The sequence below is a fragment of the Pelophylax lessonae genome (assembly GCF_965119305.1).
Source record: "Pelophylax lessonae genome assembly, chromosome: 12".
NCBI lineage: Eukaryota > Metazoa > Chordata > Amphibia > Anura > Ranidae > Pelophylax > Pelophylax lessonae.
This window is the reverse complement of record NC_138779.1, coordinates 205,373,011-205,393,414: the sequence shown is the minus strand read 5'-3', so window position 1 is coordinate 205,393,414 and position 20,404 is coordinate 205,373,011. Positions and strand designations below refer to the sequence as shown.

General features: G+C 45.0%; 1 protein-coding gene across 1 annotated transcript; it reads right to left on the bottom strand.

Moving 5' to 3' along the window:
• Positions 1 to 247: 247 nt before the first annotated feature.
• LOC309568135 (uncharacterized protein) lies at positions 248 to 11,431 on the bottom strand. The gene is made up of 5 exons (XM_082273739.1): positions 11,400 to 11,431; positions 9,609 to 9,770; positions 5,002 to 5,130; positions 3,138 to 3,254; positions 248 to 421 (listed from the first exon to the last, which is right to left on the bottom strand). The coding sequence occupies exons 2-5, from the start codon at positions 9,754 to 9,756 to the stop codon at positions 303 to 305; spliced, it is 513 nt and encodes a 170-aa protein (XP_082129865.1). The 5' UTR covers positions 9,757 to 9,770; positions 11,400 to 11,431; the 3' UTR covers positions 248 to 302.
• Positions 11,432 to 20,404: the final 8,973 nt, after the last annotated feature.

The following is a 20,404-nucleotide window of genomic DNA, read 5'->3' as shown; positions in this document are numbered from 1 at the left end:
TTTATCTTTCATTTCTATTTTGTAGCCCTGATGAAGGAAGGTTTGTGGCCTGAAACATGTTTGCTGCCTTTTATTTCTTATTGCCACTGGAAATAATAAAAATGTTGGACTCCGAATACAATTGTTTGGTAGTTATTTTGGCTCAGCTACACTTGGAAGTTTTACACTGACACTTCAATGAACATATATGAACGTAACGTAACATGAAATAGAATAATATCTCATTCTAGGTCCAGTTTATTGAAGTAGATGTAGCATGGCACACTCCTAGAAATGCACAGTCATATTCATCATTGGAAGGACTATCTTATATTTGCAGAGATAACGGCAATGCTTTGTTGCATCGCCCCCATTACTGGCAGAACTGTGGATATTTCCGTCTGTTTGGTCTCTTTCGAACGAGTGAAAAAGCTCAACACACCTGGAATACAGCAGAAGAAATCCAAATAAATAAAAAAGGTAAACACAGAAGGAAAAACTCAAAGTCCACTTACGTATGTGTTCATTAAACGCATTTTAAATATTGCTAGTGTAAAGCATTTTGGTTTTGGATAAAGAAGGGAAGGGTTAAAACCCCTGCCAGTTTATTTTTTGCTGTCTGTGTACATGTAGGAAAATTTCCCTTCACTTCCTGTCCCAGGAACAGAAAGTTAGAAGAAATCTCTCAAAGCTCAAGCAGTTGTCCCTGGTACAGGTGCCTTCTTGGGACAACCCTAAAACAGTGGTCCAATTCTCCTTAATGTGGGCACAGGCAGAAATAAAAACTTGACAGAGGATCTAACCCTTCTCCATTCTATCAAAAACTAGAGACACACTTTACCCCAACCAGCAATACCCCCCCCCCCCCCACCCCTACTGAAAAGCAATTTGCAGAGGACTGCAAAATGACGATCTTGAATTGTGGGACCTTGCCACAACTGGGAACTTGCCACAACTACATGCCAAGTGTTTGTATTACAGTTGAGGCACAGCCCTGTTCACTTAAATGGGAGAGTTTGAAGAGTGCTGCCTGCTGTTTATGCTTTCTCCCAACCACCAGCTGGGCACTCTCACCCAGGGATTGGCTGAGACCACATAAAAATGGGCACTCCCCCCCAGGGATTGGCTGAGACCACACCACTGATTTGACTCTCCCAGCCTACTACTTTCCTGAACCATCTAGAAAACAGGGGGAAGCAGCGAAACCCACATCCTGTGAAATTCAGAGCAGACCAGAGCAATTACAAGGTGCTCAACTGATTAGAGGAGAGCTAAAGAACTAATTACACCTAACCTAGCACCTTTTTTTAGGAGGGTGCTACAAATCACCTGCTTTTACTGCCCCCTGGCTGCCTGTGTGAAAGGAGCCTAAGGCACCTCATTGATGTGAGTGGGTTGCCAATAAAGGGAAGGTGCTTTGGGTTGCTATTCATTATATATGGCAAGCACAAAGCACTGATGTAAAAGGGTCATAAAAGTTCAAAACGAATGCAAGCCCATGATATGGAGTGAATGGGCTGCATTCAACTCAAATTAGAAAACGTGAGTCAATTTATCCAATGATTTTGTAAATCCTCTACAGCACAGATGTCAAACACAAGGCCCGTGGGCCGAATGTGGCCCCCCAGGCCATTTCATGTGGCCCTCACACCTCTCCTGCAGATGTGGCACCCCCCTTGTCTCTGCCCCCACCTCGTCTTAGTAGTCTGCAGCAGAGAGGAGGGCAGAACTCCTCCTACAGATCCTGCACCTCTCTGTGCAGCCACAACACCACCTTGTCTCTGCCTCCCCTAGTCTCAGCATTCAGCAGACTCTGTATACTGACTCCAGCCCTCCTCTGGACCTCCTCCAGACCTTGCACTTTCTTCATCCCAGATCCACCCGCATCTTCTTCCTGGCAGTAGCACAAGGTAAGGGGGTGCATTGTGATGTAAGGAAGGGTGGGAGACTCTTATGATAGTGGGGGGCTCTTGACATCTCATGTCAGGGTGTAAGGGGGTGCGGGGTGCTCTGGACATCTAATCTTACAGATATAACCGGCCCTTTGAGGGCAACCATAATGCTGATGCGGCCCGCAACGAAATTGAGTTTGACACCCCTGCTCTACAGCATCAAGGGAAACAGAAATAGCACTCTCTAAGTGTGATAGCTTGTTGCTATAATCTATATCAAACTGCAAATCAGCCAAGTAAAAAAAGATGAACGCAGTCCAGCACCTCACCCAAACCCATCAGTGTAAGCTGTTCCTACCAAAACAATGAACTTTCTTATGCTCATATAGTTGGTTAAGGTTGCAAAAGGCAACAGCATGCCTAAAAGTGATGAAAAGGTGTGTAGCTCCCTTGTCCTAAACAGGGGCGACTATCTCAACTTAGTTTTTGGCTGGGCTGTAGTTAGCTTAGACTGATTGTACGGTTTTTCACCTGGTTTTTCCCTAAGCTTAAGTTGGCTTGTGATTTGTCACTGTCACTAGTATATGTTACTGGTATCACTGGTCACATTGGTTTACAAACAAAACTAAGCTAATAAAATAATATAATTTCTTCAGCCAATCCAGTTGGAGGTTTAGGCCACTGGTGCATGCTGTGGGAGGATATCAATATTTGGGATATGCCGTGTGCTTACTCTTTTTCTCTGGACTGAGGCCTAGGGAGGTGCTGCTGGACTGAGCTCTGCTGTTTGGCCCAATAACCTGGTTAACGTGTGCTGAAGTGGTCCTGAAGCTGTTGTACCTGGTGTGGAAGAAGTTGTGTCAAGGAGAAAATCCAGGGGAGCCCCTTGCTGGAGAGACCCAGGAAGAAGGCTGATTTCTCAGAAGGGTTTGGTGACTCATTTGGAGGATGTACTGAAATTTGCAATCATGATTACAGTGTTGCTGGGTCAGCCTAAAAGTTCTAACACTGTGAAGCTGAACAATGATCTGGATCTGGAGGGTATGTAAGTGATTTGCTATGGTATTTGGGACCCCTCACCTCCTCATCTGTTCTATAAAAAAACAAAAAAAAAGTGACCAGCGCCTAATATCCTCTCTTGGTCCCCACATTTTAGCCATGGACTCAACCCTGGGGTTAAATGTTAGCCCTCCCCTGGCATCTGGAGGTGCTATCCTGCCTTTGGGGTGCCAAAGAGGTGCTATATGTGCTTTGGATAAGTCATACCTGAGGCAACTGCGATGATCACTGTTAGCCATCCCAACCCAAAGGACCAGGAGTAACGGAAGTTATAATCAGAAAAAATTACAATTCCATGGATCATTGCTGCAAAAGCCAAGAGAGCTGTAAAGGAAAAAAAAAAAAGTCAGATGTAAGAAGCAGTCGAAGCTCTTTAGAAGCTCAGGTGGTGTTTGTTATCGGGTTTTGAAAGATGAAGGCTGGGCAAATCCCCAACTCAGATTTTATGACCATTGTGTCATCATTTGGTCACTTGACCAGCCCTGAGCACGATGTTATTATTGTTACAACTATAGTGCCGAATGTATGTGGACGTCCCTCCAAATTATGGAGTTCATATGTTTCCAGTGTAGGGTACTTATGGTAATAGTTTGGGAAAAACCCTTCTGTTCCAGCATGACTGTGCCCTTGTGTACAAAGCTAGCTCCATAAAGACATGGCTTGATGAGTTTGGCATGGATGAACCTCAAATGTTTTGACCTCAACCCTACTAAAAATTACTAAGTGCACAAAGCCAGCTCCATAAAGACATGGCTTGATGAGTTTGGCATGGAGAAACTATAGTGTCCTGCACAGAGCCTTGACCTCAACCCTACTGAAAAAGACAATATACACTAAGCCAGCTCCATAAAGACATGGCTTGATGAGTTTGATGTGGAGGAACTCAAATGTCCTGCAGAGAGCCCGGACCTTACCTTACCAAACACTATTGGGATGAATTGGAATGCCAATTACAATGTACTTTTGGCTTAATGGGCAAAACATCCCACCGACACACTCCATAATCTCATGGAAAGCTTTCCCAGAAGAGTGGAGGATGTTATAGCTGCAATGTGGAGAGACAGCTATATTAATTCCCATGGTTTTGGAATAGGATGCCCAACAACCTTAAATGGGTGTGAGGGCCATATACACCGTGGGGAGGCCCCAAGATGGCAGGAAGGGGGCCCACTGCAGAACTTGTGAAAGGGTCCCGCTGTGGGACCATAATAAAGGGCCCCGCAACAAGAGTAAAGGGCCCCAGGATCAGTGGGAAGAGCCCCAGGCTTGAAGGGAAGGGCATCGGCCAGGGGTCCGGGGGGCCCTTCATGGTTTCTTGCACTGGGGCCCTGAAGGTTCTAGTTACGCCTCTGTGTGCATGTATAAACAGTGTGTACATATATATATATATATATATATATATATATATATATATATATAGGGTAGTGGACAGTGTCAGTGGGGCAGTGGACGGTATCGGTAGTTTTTTGTTCTTTATTATTATTTTACTTTTTGTATTATTTTTTACAACTTTATTTTTATTTTTATTCTTTCTAAAAAAAAATGTAGGAGCTTTGGTGAAATATCAGGAAGGGGAATCTGCGCCACACGGGTGGCCCCTATGCACGCCTTTGATTAAAAGGAATGTAAACATTCCTTGTAATAGACATAAGGACAGGTCCTCTTTATGGAGAGATCTGGTGTCAAAAAGACCCCAAATCTCTTCTTTACCTTTAAAAGTCAAAAATAAAAAAATAAATATATATATATTTTTATCTTTTCTTAAAAAAAAAAAAGAAAAAAGATTTACTTTCAGGCTGGACCGGAAGTGATGTCATGACATTGCTTCTGTCCTCCAAGGGCATAGAGTTGATCAAAGAGGGCATCGTTGGATAGTTTCTTGGGTGAACTGGCAGAAACGGTAAGCCCAAGAAACACCGGTGAGGGGGGCATCCTCTCCCGCCACTTTGAAGAACATAACAGTGGCTCATGAGAATGCCAGAGAAGAGTACATATTTGGTGGAACAGAATCATCAGGCTATCTAGGAGGTCTCATTAGATTATAGGTCTATAATACAAAACATTATCTTACCCATCAGGCCTGACACACAGCAGAGAAGGATATTCAATCCTAAACCAGCAAAGAATTCAAGTATACAGCACGGGAACGACACCACTATCCCACAGCACATGACCGCCATAAGCAGATTTATGACATCATCTTTGGAGACAAAAAAAATCAACAGGAAATAATTCGTTTCTAAGTGTGTGTTAGATAAGACTATCGGGGAAAATACTAGATTTACAAGGCATGCCTGAAAGCAATTTTCCCACCCTTTTAGCCCCCGTTCACACGGGGGCGACCTGTCAGGCGATCTGGTCGCCTGACAGGTCGCCGTAGGTCGCCTGGCATAGAGAAGCTGTGGACCCGTTCTAATAGGAGCGACACAAGTCGCTCCGACTTAGAAAAAGGGTCCGGAGCTTCTTTGGGGCGACCTGGAGCGACCTGCATTGACTTCAATTTTATGAAGTCCGTGCCGGCCGCTCCGAGGTCGCGGTGCGAGCTGCGCACCGCGACCTGTGAGGTCGCCCCAGCAAGTCGGATCGCCCCAGTGTGAACGGGGCCTTAAAGACTACTAAAGGGTAGCAAAGGCAATGGCTTTGTTTACCTTTAGCTTTTCTACACTACACAGTTTGCAAAGAATGATGGGCCAGAGATCTGTGGGTGAAAGTTTGGGGTACAGATCCGCTTACTCTTCTACTTTAGGGTCCAAACAACACCAGTATAAGTTTACTAATTTTAAAAAAACCTTTTAACTGGGGTGTTGGTGACCCAGCACTAACTTGGTGCAAATTGTTTGAAGTGATACTAAACACGCTGTATAATTTACATTATTACATTATCCCTTCTCCTTCTGTATATGGATAAGGGCACTGGAATTATTTTAACCACTTAAGCCCCGGCAGATTTTACCCCCGTCCTGACCAGGGCCTATTTTGCGATTCGGCACAGCGTGATTTTAACGGACAATTGCGCGGTCGTGCGACGCTGTACCTAAACAAATTTGACGTCCTTTTTTTCCCACAAACAGAGCTTTCTTTTGGTGGTATTTGATCACCTGTGTGATTTTTTGATCATGCGCTATAAACAAAAAAAGAGCGTCAATTTTGCAAAAATAACAATATTTTGCACATTTTTTTTATATGAAATTCCCCCCCAAAAAAATGTAAAAATCAAATTTTTTTTAACATTTTAGGCCAATTTGTTGTCTGCTACATATTTTTGGTAAAAAGAATCGCAATTCTCGCAAAATCGTATTTTGATTGGTCTGCGCAAAAGTTACAGCGTCTACTAACTACGGGAAAGATTTACAGTATGTCATTTTTATTGTTTTTTTTTTTTTTTTTACTAGTAATGGTGGCGATCTGCGATTTTTTGCGGGACTGCGACATTGCGGCGGACAGATCGGACCCCTAACTGACATTTTTGACACTTTTTGGGAGACCAGTGACAATACTACAGTAATCAGTGCTAAAAATATCCACTGTTACTGTAAAAATGACACTGGCAGGGAAGGGGTTGACTTTTATTGGTGATCAAGGGGTTAATGTATGCCTGGTGCTTACTGACATGTGTGGGGGGAGGGGACTGTGTGACACAGGGACAGATCGCAGGTTCAGCTATGCTGAATCCTGCAATCTGTCCCTGCCTGTTACAGAGGAGATCCGCCCACTTTGTTTACACATTATGTACTGTTACTGTAATAATGACACTGGCAGGGAAGGGGTTAACACTGTGGGCGATCAAAGGGTTAAATGTGTACCTAGGGGCGTGTTTCTAACTGTATGGGGGCGGGGTTTGTGAAATGATCACAGAGACCTGTGATCCTATATAGAAGGATCACAGGGGCTCTGTGATCATTCCAGGGAGAAGAATGGTCGGCTGTGTTTACAACAGCCGACCATCCTTCTCTCTCAGGGGGGAACGATCGCGGGTGTCAGGCGGCAATCGGAGCCGCCTGCCCCGTGCATTGGAGTCCCCGCTGCCGAGTGGGGGCGGGAGCGCGCTCGCCCCCTAGCTGCAGGCGTGCGACCGACGTATACCTTTGGCGGTTTGCGCAGAAGGGACAGCATGCCGCAATATAACTGCGGCGGGCAGTCCTTAAGTGGTTAAAGACTACTAAAGGGTAGCAAAGGCAATGGCTTTGTTTACCTTTAGCTTTTCTACACTACACAGTTTGCAAAGAATGATGGGCCAGAGATCTGTGGGTGAAAGTCTGGGGTACAGATCCGCTTACTCTTCTACTTTAGGGTCCAAACAACACCAGTATAAGTTTACTAATTTAAAAAAAACTTTTAACTGGGGTGTTGGTGACCCAGCACTAACTTGGTGCAAATTGTTTGAAGTGATACTAAACACGCTGTATAATTTACATTATCCCTTCTCTTTCTGTATATGGATGATGGCACTGGAATTATTTTAACTAAAAAAACATCTATGTACCTTCATTCCTATTCCAATATACAGCTGCCACATGACCCAGCTCTCTCCCAGCCTGTCTGCAGGGAAACAGTGGCAGGAGGAGCTTCTAGTCCTCTGATGCTGGTCACATGTTTAAAAATAACAAAACAGCCTTTAGAATACAGAATAAAAATAAATATCTTATATCAATAAACTGTTTAAAATTGTCATACAAATATATATTTTTAATCAAATCTTTATTATTTTGAGGAAATAACATGGTGTGGGTGGATTTCTGCCAGTCACAGGCTGTGCCACGCCCCTCCAGCCTGTGTCGTAGAATAAGGGGGAGATGAAGCCTCCATCAATCAAGATGTAATATTTATTATTTTTCTTTATTTATTTCAGGTACTTATATAGCGTTGTCAATTTACGCAGCGCTTTACATATACATTGCACATTCATATCAATATCCCGTCCCCATTGAGTTTAGCTAGTTAGTGGGTATGGAGGAGGGAGGGAGGGAGTGGGCTGTCATTTACCCCTGTGTATACGCCCACATGTGTGACTCTATAGTCACATGGATTGCTCAGATGTGATGGGGATGAAATGCTCCTCATATAAACTCACTGAAAACTGAGCATGTGTAGAGCTGCCAACACTGCTCTGCAAAATCCCTAGCTGCAGTGGGGACATGGACAGGAGGGCATAGCTCCCAACTGTCCTGGATTTTGAGGGACTGTCCCTCATTTGAAACAAGGTCCCTCTGTCCCTCCTTCCTCCCTATTTGTTCCTCATTTTGGTCTGATCTATATAGTGGTACATAAAATGTATTATTTATCTATCAAAAAGTTCTTTCTCCCGATTTCTACATTGCTACATTTGTACATATCAAAAGCCAGTATAAAGGAATTGGAGTCATAAAAAAAGCACTTGTGGATAGCCAATCCACAATGAGCCAATAGGGGGCGAGCGCGCGCCACCGGAGGCGCGCTCCCGCCCCAGCTCGTTCACTGCCATCACCGCGCGAGTGACCGGCGGCTCCGATATCCGCCGGCCACTCGCGATCTCCCACTGGAGAGGGAGAAAGGCAGACGGCTGATGTAAACACATTCATCTGTCATTCTCCCTGGTGTAACTGCAGAGATCATACGGTCCTGCTATGTAAGACCGTATGTCTCTGTGGTTACATCAAAAGCCCCGCCCCTTGACAGTTAGAATCACACCCCTAGGGACACACTTAACCCCTGGATCTCTAATAAAGTTAACCCCTTCCCTGCCAGTGTCATTTTTACAGTAACAGTGCATATGTATAGCACTGATTACTGTAGTAATGTCACTGGTAACCCCAAAAGTGTCAAAAATGGCAGTCAAGGGTCCGATCTGTCCGTCGCAATGTCGCAGTCCCGTGAAAAAAATCACAGATCGCCGCCATTACTAGTTAAAAAAAAAAAACAATAAAAATGAGAGAAATCTTTCCCTTAGTTAGTAAACGCGATAACTTTTGCGCAGACCAATCAAAATACGCTTATTGCAATTTTTTTTTACCAAACATATGTAGCAGAAAACAAATTGGCCAAAAATGTTAAAAAATTTAGATTTTTACATTTTTTGGGGAAATTTCATTTAAAAAAAATGTGAAAAATATAGTTATTTTTTCAAAATTGTCGGTATTTTTTTGTTTATAGCGCAAAAAGTAAAAATCGCACAGGTGATCAAATGCCACCAAAAGAAAGCTCTATTTGTGGGAAAAAAAGGACATCCATTTCATTTGGGTACAGTGTCGCACGACCGCGCAATTGTCCGTTAAAGTCACGCAGTGCCGAATCGCAAAATTGGCCCTGGTCTTTGAGCAGCCAAATCCTCCGGGGCTTAAGTGGTTAAGAGGGTGTGGTAGGGGGGGGGGTGTCCTATGCCTACATACTTTTGCTAATAGGTGTCCCTCTTTCCCATTTCAGAAATTTGGGAGGTATGCAATCACTACAAAGTTATCTCAATGGATCCTCTCAATCAGAGGTCTGTAAGGATGGGGCTGGGTGCCTGCACTATGACTATTGACCTACAAAGGGTTCCAAAGAAAACCTTTACTGGTTTACATAGCCCCCCAAAAATGCATTCTTTAGCAATAACATTTATTTCTGGATTTATGTATCTGGTCTTGCACTACTGTTAGAGGCTCAATTCATACCCTCCTTCAATCCCCCAGTCAAGCCCTCAACATACTACAAACTTCTCACCTGTGTGGGGACTGAGATCGATTAAGCCAAAGTGTATGGACTGATCAGGTAAGACTCCCCAGGACTTTGTGAATGCAGTCATCGCAGCGAGGACGCTAACAGACACCTGAATGGCTGAAATGCCGACTGGCCACTTGAGGTGGACCATCCTTGGAATTAGACCTGAACATGGAAAACATGAAAAATTAGAGTTATGGGGAAAAAAAGGTGATCAGTATTTTTTGCTAGAAAATTACTTAGAACCCCCAAACATTATACATTTTTTTTAGCAGAGACCCTAGGGCAGTGATGGCGAACCCTGGCACCCCGGATGTTTTGGAACTACATTTCCCATGATGCCCCACTACACTGCAGACTGCATGAGCATCATGGAAAATGTAGTTCCAAAACATCTGGGGTGCCAAGGTTCCCCATCACTGCCCTAGGGAATAAAATGGCGATCAATGCAATTTTTTTTACGTCACACGGTATTTGCGCAGCCGTTTTTCAAGTTTTCTTTCCTGCTCCAACATGATTGTGCCCCTTTGTACAAAGCCAGCTCCATAAAGACATGGTTTGGTGCAGAGCAGGGGTCTCCAAACTTTCTAGGCAAAGGGCCAGTTTACAGTCTTTGAGGCTTTAGGTGAGGCTGGACTGTGGCCAGTAGGAGTAGAAAATACCACGGTAACAGTTAGCATAAATAATACCCCATCCCCATCATTGGCCATAATAGGGTAATATGACCCCATTACTGGTATCAATGGGAAGAATGGTGTCATAAGGAGGTATGATGTCCCATCTTTGTTGTCAGTTGGTGAAATAGTATCCCAAGGGCCAGATAAAGGCAAGCAAAGGGCCACATCCAGACCCAAAGCTACAGTTTGGAGACCACTGGTGTAGAGGAACCCAGGTGTCCTGCACAAAGCTCTGACCTCAACCCTAATGAACACCATTGGGATGACTTGAAATGCTGGTTGAAAGCTAGATCTTCTTATCCCACATCAGTACCTGATCCAGGACTGGCCCATGGCATTGTGCTGCCTGGATCCAAGAATAAAATTCTGCCCCCCCACCCCCCCAAAAAAAATCACGCCCTCCAAAAGGCCCCCACATCTATTATTTTATATAAATATAACATTTTGAAAATATTATATACTGTATACTGTTATCTTCTTCCATAACTCACCATTGGCCCGGTCCACCAAACACCCACTGTCTGTCCTTGGTCCTCCTGTCACTCCTGTGTCTGCGGCGCCCTAGAAGATCCAGTCTGCCCTGCGTGAGATGGAGTGCGCTGATGTCTGATGTCATTGTGCACACCACGATCACACGAAGGACGTTTCCCGGAGGAGACGCTCCGCCTCCTCATACTCAGAAACCTCCTCAGAAACTCAAATACCTCCTCAAAATCAGTTTGCACTATGGTTGGCAGTATGAGATGGGAAAATGCCAGCCGTAATGCTCCCCAAACTGATGACACAAAACTGCTGGAAAATAAATCTTGGGAGTACATTTTTTGCCCCTCTCTAAGTTTCGACTGGGTCCAATGGACCCAGTGGGACCCATAGTAGTGCTGGCCCTGACCTGATCTCACAATTGTTCTTTTAGCTGAATAGACACAAATTCCCACAGACACCCTCCAAAATCTTGGGGAAAGCCTTCCTAAAAAATAGGAGGTTGTTAAAGCCACCAACTCAATAGTAAAAGCTATGGTCCTGGAATGGAATGTCCAACAAGCTCCTATACTGTAGGTATAATGCTCAGGTGTCTACAACCTTTTGGCCATACAGAATATGATAGACTTGCTCTTACCTCGTCTCTGGCTGCTAAACAGTCGTGAAAAATGTGTGTCCCTTTCCAAGTGTGATAGACAAATACATTTACATAATGTGAGCAATCAGTTAAGCAATGGACAAGAGAGAAATGCAACCGAGGAAGTTGGTCATTTGCAAAAGTACATATTGTGCAAAAGTGCTGTTCCTGGCCGTTGTATTATTGGTCTGGGAAGTAAAAATGATACATGTGAAAACTTAAAGCACAGTATGTCTATAGCCATAACTTTTTATTTTTGGATAGAGCGTTTTTTTGTTTTTTTTTTGGACATATATATTGACCTTTTTGATTGCCTATTTCAGGTTTCCCTGCCCTTCATAGTTTCCAACCTGCACCATGCAGTAGAAATAGGGCAGAGGCGTAACTAGAACCTTCAGGGCCCTGATGCAAAAAACCATGAAGGGCCCCCCAGACCCCTGGCCGGGGCCCTTACCTTCAAGCCCAGGGCTCTTCCCACTAATCCTGGGGCTCTTTACACTCGTTGCATGGCCTTTTATTACAGTCCCACAGCAGGATTGTTTCACAAGTTCTGCAGTGGGCCCCCTTCCTGCAATCTTGTGGGCCCCCTTCCTGCAATCTTGGGGCCTCCCCACAGTGGTGCAACGCCAGGGTCCGGTCGCAAGTGTGACCTTTGCGATCCTGGAAGTTCACCCACTGGTTTGCTACCGGGCCCCCTGGAGCATGGGGCCCGGTAGCGATTGCAACCCCTGCAACCCCTGTAGTTACGCCCCTGAAATAGGGAAATAAATGCTCAGGTCCAAATACTGTAGCTTCATATATACAACACATGAGAAACTGAGGAGGTGTTGCCACTTGTTAAGCCTTTCCTATAGCAAACTATTGCTTATAAAATGAGGACTCTAAAGCCTCGTACACACGCGTCGAAAATCGGCAGGGAATTTTCGTCCAACGACTGATCTGCCGATTTTCGGCTTGTAATGCCTCGTACACACGCAACGATTATCGGCCGACCGGTCGTCCGTCTTTTGTCCAGAGTGGTGTTTTGTTGGTTGGAATGTGCCTAGACTGCATACGAATTTTCTCGGCCAACAAAAATCAACTTGTCATGTGATGGTTTACTTTCCGTGTGTTTTTTCTTCTCTGAGCATGCCCAGTCTTGCTCATCAGATTTTTGTCTGACGAAATCTGTACTGACTGACCGAAAATCGGCCGTTGTGTTGACGGCCAACAAAAATTTTATTGCCTGCACACCAGACTTTATTCGGCCCGAAAAGTCGGAGTCGGTTGTCGAAAGCATCATACTAACAAGCCAAAAATCGGCCAATCGGACGTTGGCCGAAAATTCACGGCCAACTATCGACGCGTGTGTACGGGGCATTAGTATGATGCTTCCGACAACCGATTCCGACTTTTCGGCCGAAAAAAATCTGGTGTTCAGGCTATAAAATTTTTGTCCGCCGTCAAAACACGGCCGATTTTCGTGCAGTCAGTACAGATTTCGACAGGGAAAAATCGAATGAGCAAGTCTGGGCATGCTCAGAGAAGAAAGAGCACAAAGAAAGCAAACCAACACATGACATCACTTCTGAAGTAGAATTTTGTCGGGCGAGAAAATTTGTGTGCAGTCTAGGCACATTCCAACCAACAAAACACCACTCTGGACAAAAGACGGACGACTGGTCGGCCGATAATCGTTGCGTGTGTACTAGGCTTTAGGGCTCATGCACACTGCAGCTCAAAGCTCCTACAGGCTTTTGAGCTCTTTTGAGCTCTTATTTTTTCTGCCTGGAAACTCCCCTCAATGTTAGACAATGTGTCTAAGAGCTTTTGCAGGCGTTTTCAGGCATATGATCCAGATGAGCCCCCTGCCCGCAGACCCCCACAACCACAGCCCAGGGTTGTAGGGAAAGGGCCCTTCTCCCCATCAACATATAGGAACAAGGTTGTTTGGGATGGGGGGGGGGGGATGCTAGGGTTGCCACCTCATCCCTTTAACCTAGGACACATTCATTACACAGGTTCTGAGGCTAATCTAATGCACATAAGGCACCAAGTAAGTTTATTTACCACCTCAATCAGCTACAGAACCTGTGTAATTAATGTGTCCTGGTTAAGGCCTCTTTCACACAGGCGGACTGTTCAGATCAGCCTGTCCGTTTTTTTGGCAGATCTGAACAGTCCCCCCATGCATCCCTATGGGGCATCGGATGTCAGCGGAGACATGTCCGCCGACATCCGAACCGATCCGTCAAATCTGGACGGATGGAAACCCTATTTTCCCTCCGTCCAGCGCATTGGATCGGATGGGATCGGATGAGAACGGACCGACGGTCCGTTCACATCCGATTTCCCCCATCGAGATGCATGGGGAACTGACAGCTGTGTCTCCGCACACAGCGCGGAGACACAGCTGTCATCCTCCTGCTCAGCGGGGGATCGGCGGATCGATCCCCCACTGAGAAAAACGGAGTCCGTCCAACGGACTCAGTGTGTGAAAGAGCCCTTAAAGGGATGAGGTGGCAACCCTAGGGGAGGCAGAGCCCACCCTGCCCCAAAAGCACCCCCCCCCCATGTTTAGGGGCATGTGGCCTGGTATGGTCCGGGGGGGCACTCGCTCATCCCCTCCCCTTTCCTGACGTGCCGGGCTGCATGCTTGGAGAAGGGTCTGGTACAGATTTTGCTAGATAGCGAATGGACTGACCAGAGAGGGATCACTTTGACGCAGTTGGCCGACTTGAACATGTATTGCAATATATGGGAACTAAAGCCCCGTACACACGTACCGATTGTCGGCCGTAACTATTCGGCCGACGACCGATCGGCCGATTGTAGGCTTGTTAGTATGATGCTTCCGACAGCCGACAGCGCATTTTCAGCTGAACAGAATCGGGTGTGCAGGCATTAAAATTTTTGTTGGCCAACACCAGAACGGCTGATTGTTCGCCAGTCAGTACAGATTTCGGCCGACAGACAGCAGATTAGCAAGACTGGGCATGCTCAGAAAAGAAAAAAGACAAGGAAAGTTAACCATCACATGACATCACTTCTGCAGTCGGCTGTTGTTGGCCGACAAAATTCGTGTGCAGTCTTTTGCACTTTTCAACAGACACGACAGCCCTGGACAAAAGACGGCCGATCGTTCGGCCGACGATCAGTACTTGTGTACGCGGGGCTTTAGAATCCCCATTTTATAAGCAATAGTTTGCTATAGGAAAGGGTTAACAAGTGGCAACACCTCCTCAGTTTCCCATGTGTTGAATAATGAATTATTTGGACCCAAGCATTCACTTCTCTATTTCCACTGAATGGTGGAGGTTGGTAACTATAAAGGGCACTGCCAATTTAATGTAGAACTGCCACTGAAGGGCAGGGATGCATGAAGTTGCTAATTTACTGGCTATATGTGTATAATCACTGTGGTGTAGCCTCTTTGTAGTATAAATTGATTTTGGTGAATATTTTGGGATCCCCCTGGTTCTTTGCATAGATATTTGGTTTTACCTGCTGGTGCTGTCCACCCTCTTAAACTTTGTGTGTGTTTTTTTCCCCATTGTGGATGTGCACGGCTTTATTTCAGTCCTGGGCTGTTTTCACCTTCAGCTGTGTCTGCCCCCATATTGGCCCTCCATGTCACCACACACTCGAGTAGATATTTTAGCTATTGAGAGTAGGCAAATCTGCAAAGATAGAGTAGGGACTGACCAGAGAGGGATCACTTTGATGCAGTTGGTCGGCTTGAACATGTATTGCAATATATGGGAACTAATGCCCCGTACACACGCGTCGAAAATTGGCAGGAAATTTCCGGCCAACGTCCGATCTGCCAATTTTCGGCTTGTTAGTATGATGCTTCCGACAACCAACGGCCGATTTTCGTGCAGTCAGTACAGATTTCGACAGGGAAAAATCTGATGAGCAAGACTGGGCATGCTCAGAGAAGAAAAAACACAAAGAAAACAAACCAACACATGACATCACTTCTGAAGTAGAGTTTTGTTGGCCGAGAAAATTTGTGTGCAGTCTAGAGCACATTTCAGCCAACAAAACACAACTTGGACAAAAGTCGGACGATCGGTCGTCCGATAATCATTGCGTGTGTACGGGGCTTAGGAATCCCCATTGTATGTTATAGTTTGCTATGGGAAAGGGTTAACAAGTGGCAACCCCTCCTCAGTTTCCCATGTGTTGTATATATGAAGCTATTTGGACCTGAGCATTTATTTCCTTATATCCAATGAATGGTGCAGGTTTGTAATGTAACTGTGAAGGGTGAGGGATGTCTGAAGTTGCTACTTTACTGGCTATAAGTGTATACTGCCTGTGTTGTAACACCTTTTGTATTCTATATTGATTTTGGTGATTATTTTGGGATCTGGTTACTTGCATACATAATTAGTTTTACTTGCTGGTGCTATCTACCCTCTTAAACTTGATATTTTTGTATTTATATATATATATATATATATATATACAATGTTATTTATATTACAAGAGCTGCTTCTGATAGTAGCCAATTAAGTGTCAACTTTTATTGGTTTCAGGAGGCTCTTTCCTGAATAGCAAGGTCTAAATTAGGCTCCATTCACACTTGTGTGACTTGCCATGCAACTTTGGACATCAAAGTTGCATGACAAGGCGTTCCCCATGTTTTCCAACGATAACCATTCATATATAAAGTTGTTCATGCACTACTTTGGTCCAATTTTCATGCAACTTGAGAGTCATAGACTTCAATGTTAACCCTCAAAAGTTGCATAAAAGTAGAGATGTCTTGGGTGTGTTTGAGTTTGTGTTCGGGTTGCCACCTCATCCCTTTAATTCAGGACACAAATTAATTACATAGGTTCTGAGGCTGATATAATGCCCATAATTACCACTTTAATCAGCCACAGAACCTGTATAATTATGTGTGTCCTGCAATAAAGGGATGAAGTGGCAACCCTAGGTCGCATGTACCCCATCCCGCCAGGAAACCGACAATGCAGTCCTCTAATCACAGGCAGTGAGACGTTTCCCGATCTGTGCAGCTGCCAACCAGGAAATGTCTCACTGCCTGTGATTACAGGACTGCAGTGTCAGCTTACTGGCGGGGTCGGGCACATGCGACCTAGGGTTGCCACTTCATCCCTTTAAGACTCGATTCACACTAGCGTGACTTGTCAGGCGACTTGTCAGCCTGACAAGTCGCGGTCCATTGACTGCTACAGGACCCGTTCTAATAGGAGCGACACAAGTCGCTCCGACTTAGAAAAAGGGTCCTGTACTACTTCGGGGCAACCTGGGAGCGACTTGCATAGACTTCCATTATGTGAAGTTCATGCAAGTCGCTCCGAAGTCGTGGTGCATGGGAATGCACAAATCGCCCCTGAAGTAGTACAGAGTCGTGCCGCCCCAGTGTGAACCGAGCCTTAACCAGGACTCGCATTAATTACACAGGTTCTATGGCTGATTAGGTGGTAATTGTGTGCATTATATCAGCCTCAGAATGTAATAAAGGGATGAAGTGGCAACCTTAGTTTGCATGTGCCTGATCCCGCCAGGAAGCCAACACTGCAGTCCTCTAATCACAGGCAGTGAGACATTTCCTGGTTGGCAGCTGCACAGATCGGGAAATGTCTCAGTGCCTGTGATTGGGTGGAACACCACTTTAATCCACTAAAAGTAGAAGCTCCGCTTATCATCTTCCTCCAGGGAACCGGCTGTGAAGCCAAAAGGTTTCACTGGCATCTTCCCTTACCAGGAATGGTGACCGCAGCACCCGAGAGCAGCTCTGAAAATCAGCTGGGGTGCTGACATTGCGGGATCCCTGGACAGGTAAGTGTCCTAATATTAAAAGTCAACAGCTACAGTATTTGTAGCTGCTTACTTTTAATGTTTTTGTGAGGGGGGGACTCTGCTGTAATTCAGACCCTACTAATCAGGAAATAGTCTACTGAAGGAGCAGTATAATTATACACTAAACTGGTATATCGGATCAATACACTTGTAGGGCTGTAGATTAGGGTTGATCGATCGGTTCGACCCGAACATTGGGTGTTCGAAATTCGGCCGAATTCTGAACTTTTTGCGGTAAAAGTTCGGAATTTGGCCACCAGAACCGCCCACAATGCAATGGGACAGGAACTGGGCTTTAAAAGCCCATGATTTGCCCAGAAACTTCAGTAAAATGTGATTGGAGTGACTACGGGGTCCAGAGGCCAATCAGGAGTGGATACGCCCCCAGTATATAACATAGCCCCGCCAAAACTCTAGCACTGTAATACAGAGGCTGTGGAAGAGAGTGGAAGCATTTGTTTCTCCTGCTGCTTGTAAAGCTTCAGTGTCATTTTGCAATTATTAGTGTGAGGAAAGAGATATGCAGTGTAGTTGGGGTACTATTTACCACTATAGTTAGATTCAAAAATCTAGTTTTTGTAGGGATAGCTTTAAGTGTCGGGTGACCGTAGTGTAGTTTAGTGTGAACTGACTCTGCCATGTCAGGGTGACTGAAGTATGCCATGTCAGGGTGACCCCACTATGCAGATTCTGGGTTAGGTATATACATATCTATATATATCAAAAACGACAATTTTTAAGAACTTTTTTTTGCCCGATTCATAGTCCCTGGGACATGACCCAGAACCCTAGGCACTTTTTAGGGGCATTTATTGGGTTTTAGGGCTTCAAAATTGTGTTTTTTGATTCCAGAAGTTCGGGTCCCATTGATTTCAATGGGGTTCTGGAATCCGAACCGAACTTTCGGGAAATTCGGGTGTTCTGGTCGAACCGAACTTTTCAAAAGTTTGATCATCCCTACTGTAGATGCCTTGGGTGATCCTGGCAAATATTTAGCTACTTCTGATAGTAGCCAATGGAGTGTCAGCTTTCACTGGCTGGTGGAAGAATAAGAAATTGGATTGGCTGGCCATCGGTTGCAGTTTAGTTTAATGTCTTCCTAATTCTGACCACCATGCTATTCAGGAACAGGTCTACTGAAGTAGTAGAGTATTCACTAAAGTTGTATATCGGGTAGAGGCTTTGATTGAGCTTGGCAAATAACTACTTTCATCTGATAGTATGGAGGGGTGCCGTATAGTACACTTTCTGTCCCTTAACTCATGATATTCTCCTCCTTTTTTCAGAGGTCACCTCACTGACGCCTACGTCCCTTCTCACAGCACTTAATAGCTGGCTTTCTGGATATCCCCAAGGAAGATGTTGTGTCTCAAACTTGTTGGGCTCGTCTTCTGCTGTCTGAGCTTCAGTGTGAATCTCACATCCATCCTCCACAACTATTGGGTGGTGAATTTTGGATCGGATCTCTTCCATGAAGGCACCTGGCAACGATGTACCAACAACACATGCATTGAAACCACTGGGAGAGGTGAGATGTGTGTTTAGGTCTATCAGCCACATATATCACCATCTTTAAAAAAAAATGCAGGTTAAATTACTGAAAATTAAGAACTTTAAACGCTTACTTGCAGTATTTTCTTTCACATGTTTATTTTTTCACTTACAATGTGTCTGTTTCATTTTTACTCCATTTACCTTGACTGATATTTGTGTTTCCCTTACAGATTATATTGATGCCACCCTCGGCATGGTCATCTTGTCCACCGCTCTGCTCCTGTTCGGGATGTTGCTTTCCTTCCTTACATTTTTTAATTATCGTGTAGGACGGATGACGGCCTCCCTTGGAGCTTGTATTCTGGAAGGCTTATCAGGTAGAAGCCCGCCCCCGAGGAACAGCTGGAGGGTGTACTATCTAGACAGTAGGATGATGGGGAAGAGCAGGACAGAGCATCACTTTGGAAGCTGTGACCACTCTTTCTGTAAGAGCAACCCATATTTTTGGGGTACAGAAACACTATAATAAAAAAATAAACAGTTCTGTACCGGAAGGATTTGCCCCCTTAATGACCAGGCCATTTTTTGCAATTCGCGTCTGGACCGCCACACGTACATTTACTGCAGTGGGGCGGCCTCTCTACGCCAAATCGTGTACCTGTGTGTAATTTCTCTCTTCTTGGTCTGGGACGCGCCACCGCCGACCAGCTCCCGCTGTGATTGGCTCTGGCTGTGTCCAATCAGTGTGTCTGAGGGGGGAGGGGGGGAGAGAGGAGGGGGGAGTACCGCGTTTCAGGGGAATTAGATACAGTATCTCCCCCCCCCCCCCTTATTCACTTATCATAACTGTATGGTCAACAGTAATAGTACAAGCAGCATCAAGGGTATATATACATTGCTTAGATACCTCTCCAGACAGTGCAAGAATCACAGACATATAAACAGAATCTTTTATTTGTCCCTTACATATTACAGGGATCTGCCTTTTTATCGGATTGTTGGTGTACACATCGGCAACGATTCAGAACGTCCTGAACAGTTCCTACAAATGTGACTGGGCATTCGCCCTCTCCTGGACCTCCATCACGCTCTTAATTGTTGCAGGTTGGTTGTTAGCAATGTTTAATCTTCTGGAAAAATAGGGGCTTCCTTAACCAATATTAAACAGTGTTTTATTTGGATTGAATTTGTCTGCAGTCTGCACTGTACAGTATAGAGCACATCATGCTTCCAGACCAGGACTAGAAAAGCACTTGATTTGGGTGGATGTGTAGACTGCGGACAAGCTAAATGTAAACAAAACCATTATTTATAGTGGAATGAATAATGGGATTTTTAAGGTACTTCTCAACGAGAATTAGACATTGTATCTAAAAAAAAAAAAAAAAAAAACTTTTTTATTTCAAATATCCAAAGTTAAGAAAGACATTAAAAAACCATCACCACTTCATATGGCCTTTGTACAGAGGTTTCCGCTCAACATGTTTCACCGCAACAGTGGCTTCCTCAGGAGACTCACCGCAACAGTGGCTTCCTCAGGAGACTCACCGCAACAGTGGCTTCCTCAGGAGACTCACCGCAACAGTGGCTTCCTCAGGAGACTCCCCGCAACAGTGGCTTCCTCAGGAGACTAAAGGCCCGTACACACGATAAGAAAATCTGTAGGGAAAATTCGTCTGACGACCGATCTGCCG

Excerpts from the sequence above, each read along its gene's own strand:
- LOC309568135 (XM_082273739.1), bottom strand. The coding sequence starts at position 9,756 with ATGGTCCACCTCAAGTGGCCAGTCGGCATTTCAGCCATTCAGGTGTCT. Across the intron at positions 5,131-9,608 it reads CGATCTCAGTCCCCACACAG|ATGATGTCATAAATCTGCTT; the intron begins GTGAGAAGTTTG and ends TTGTCTCCAAAG. Across the intron at positions 3,255-5,001 it reads CTGTGTGTCAGGCCTGATGG|CTCTCTTGGCTTTTGCAGCA; the intron begins GTAAGATAATGT and ends TTTCCTTTACAG.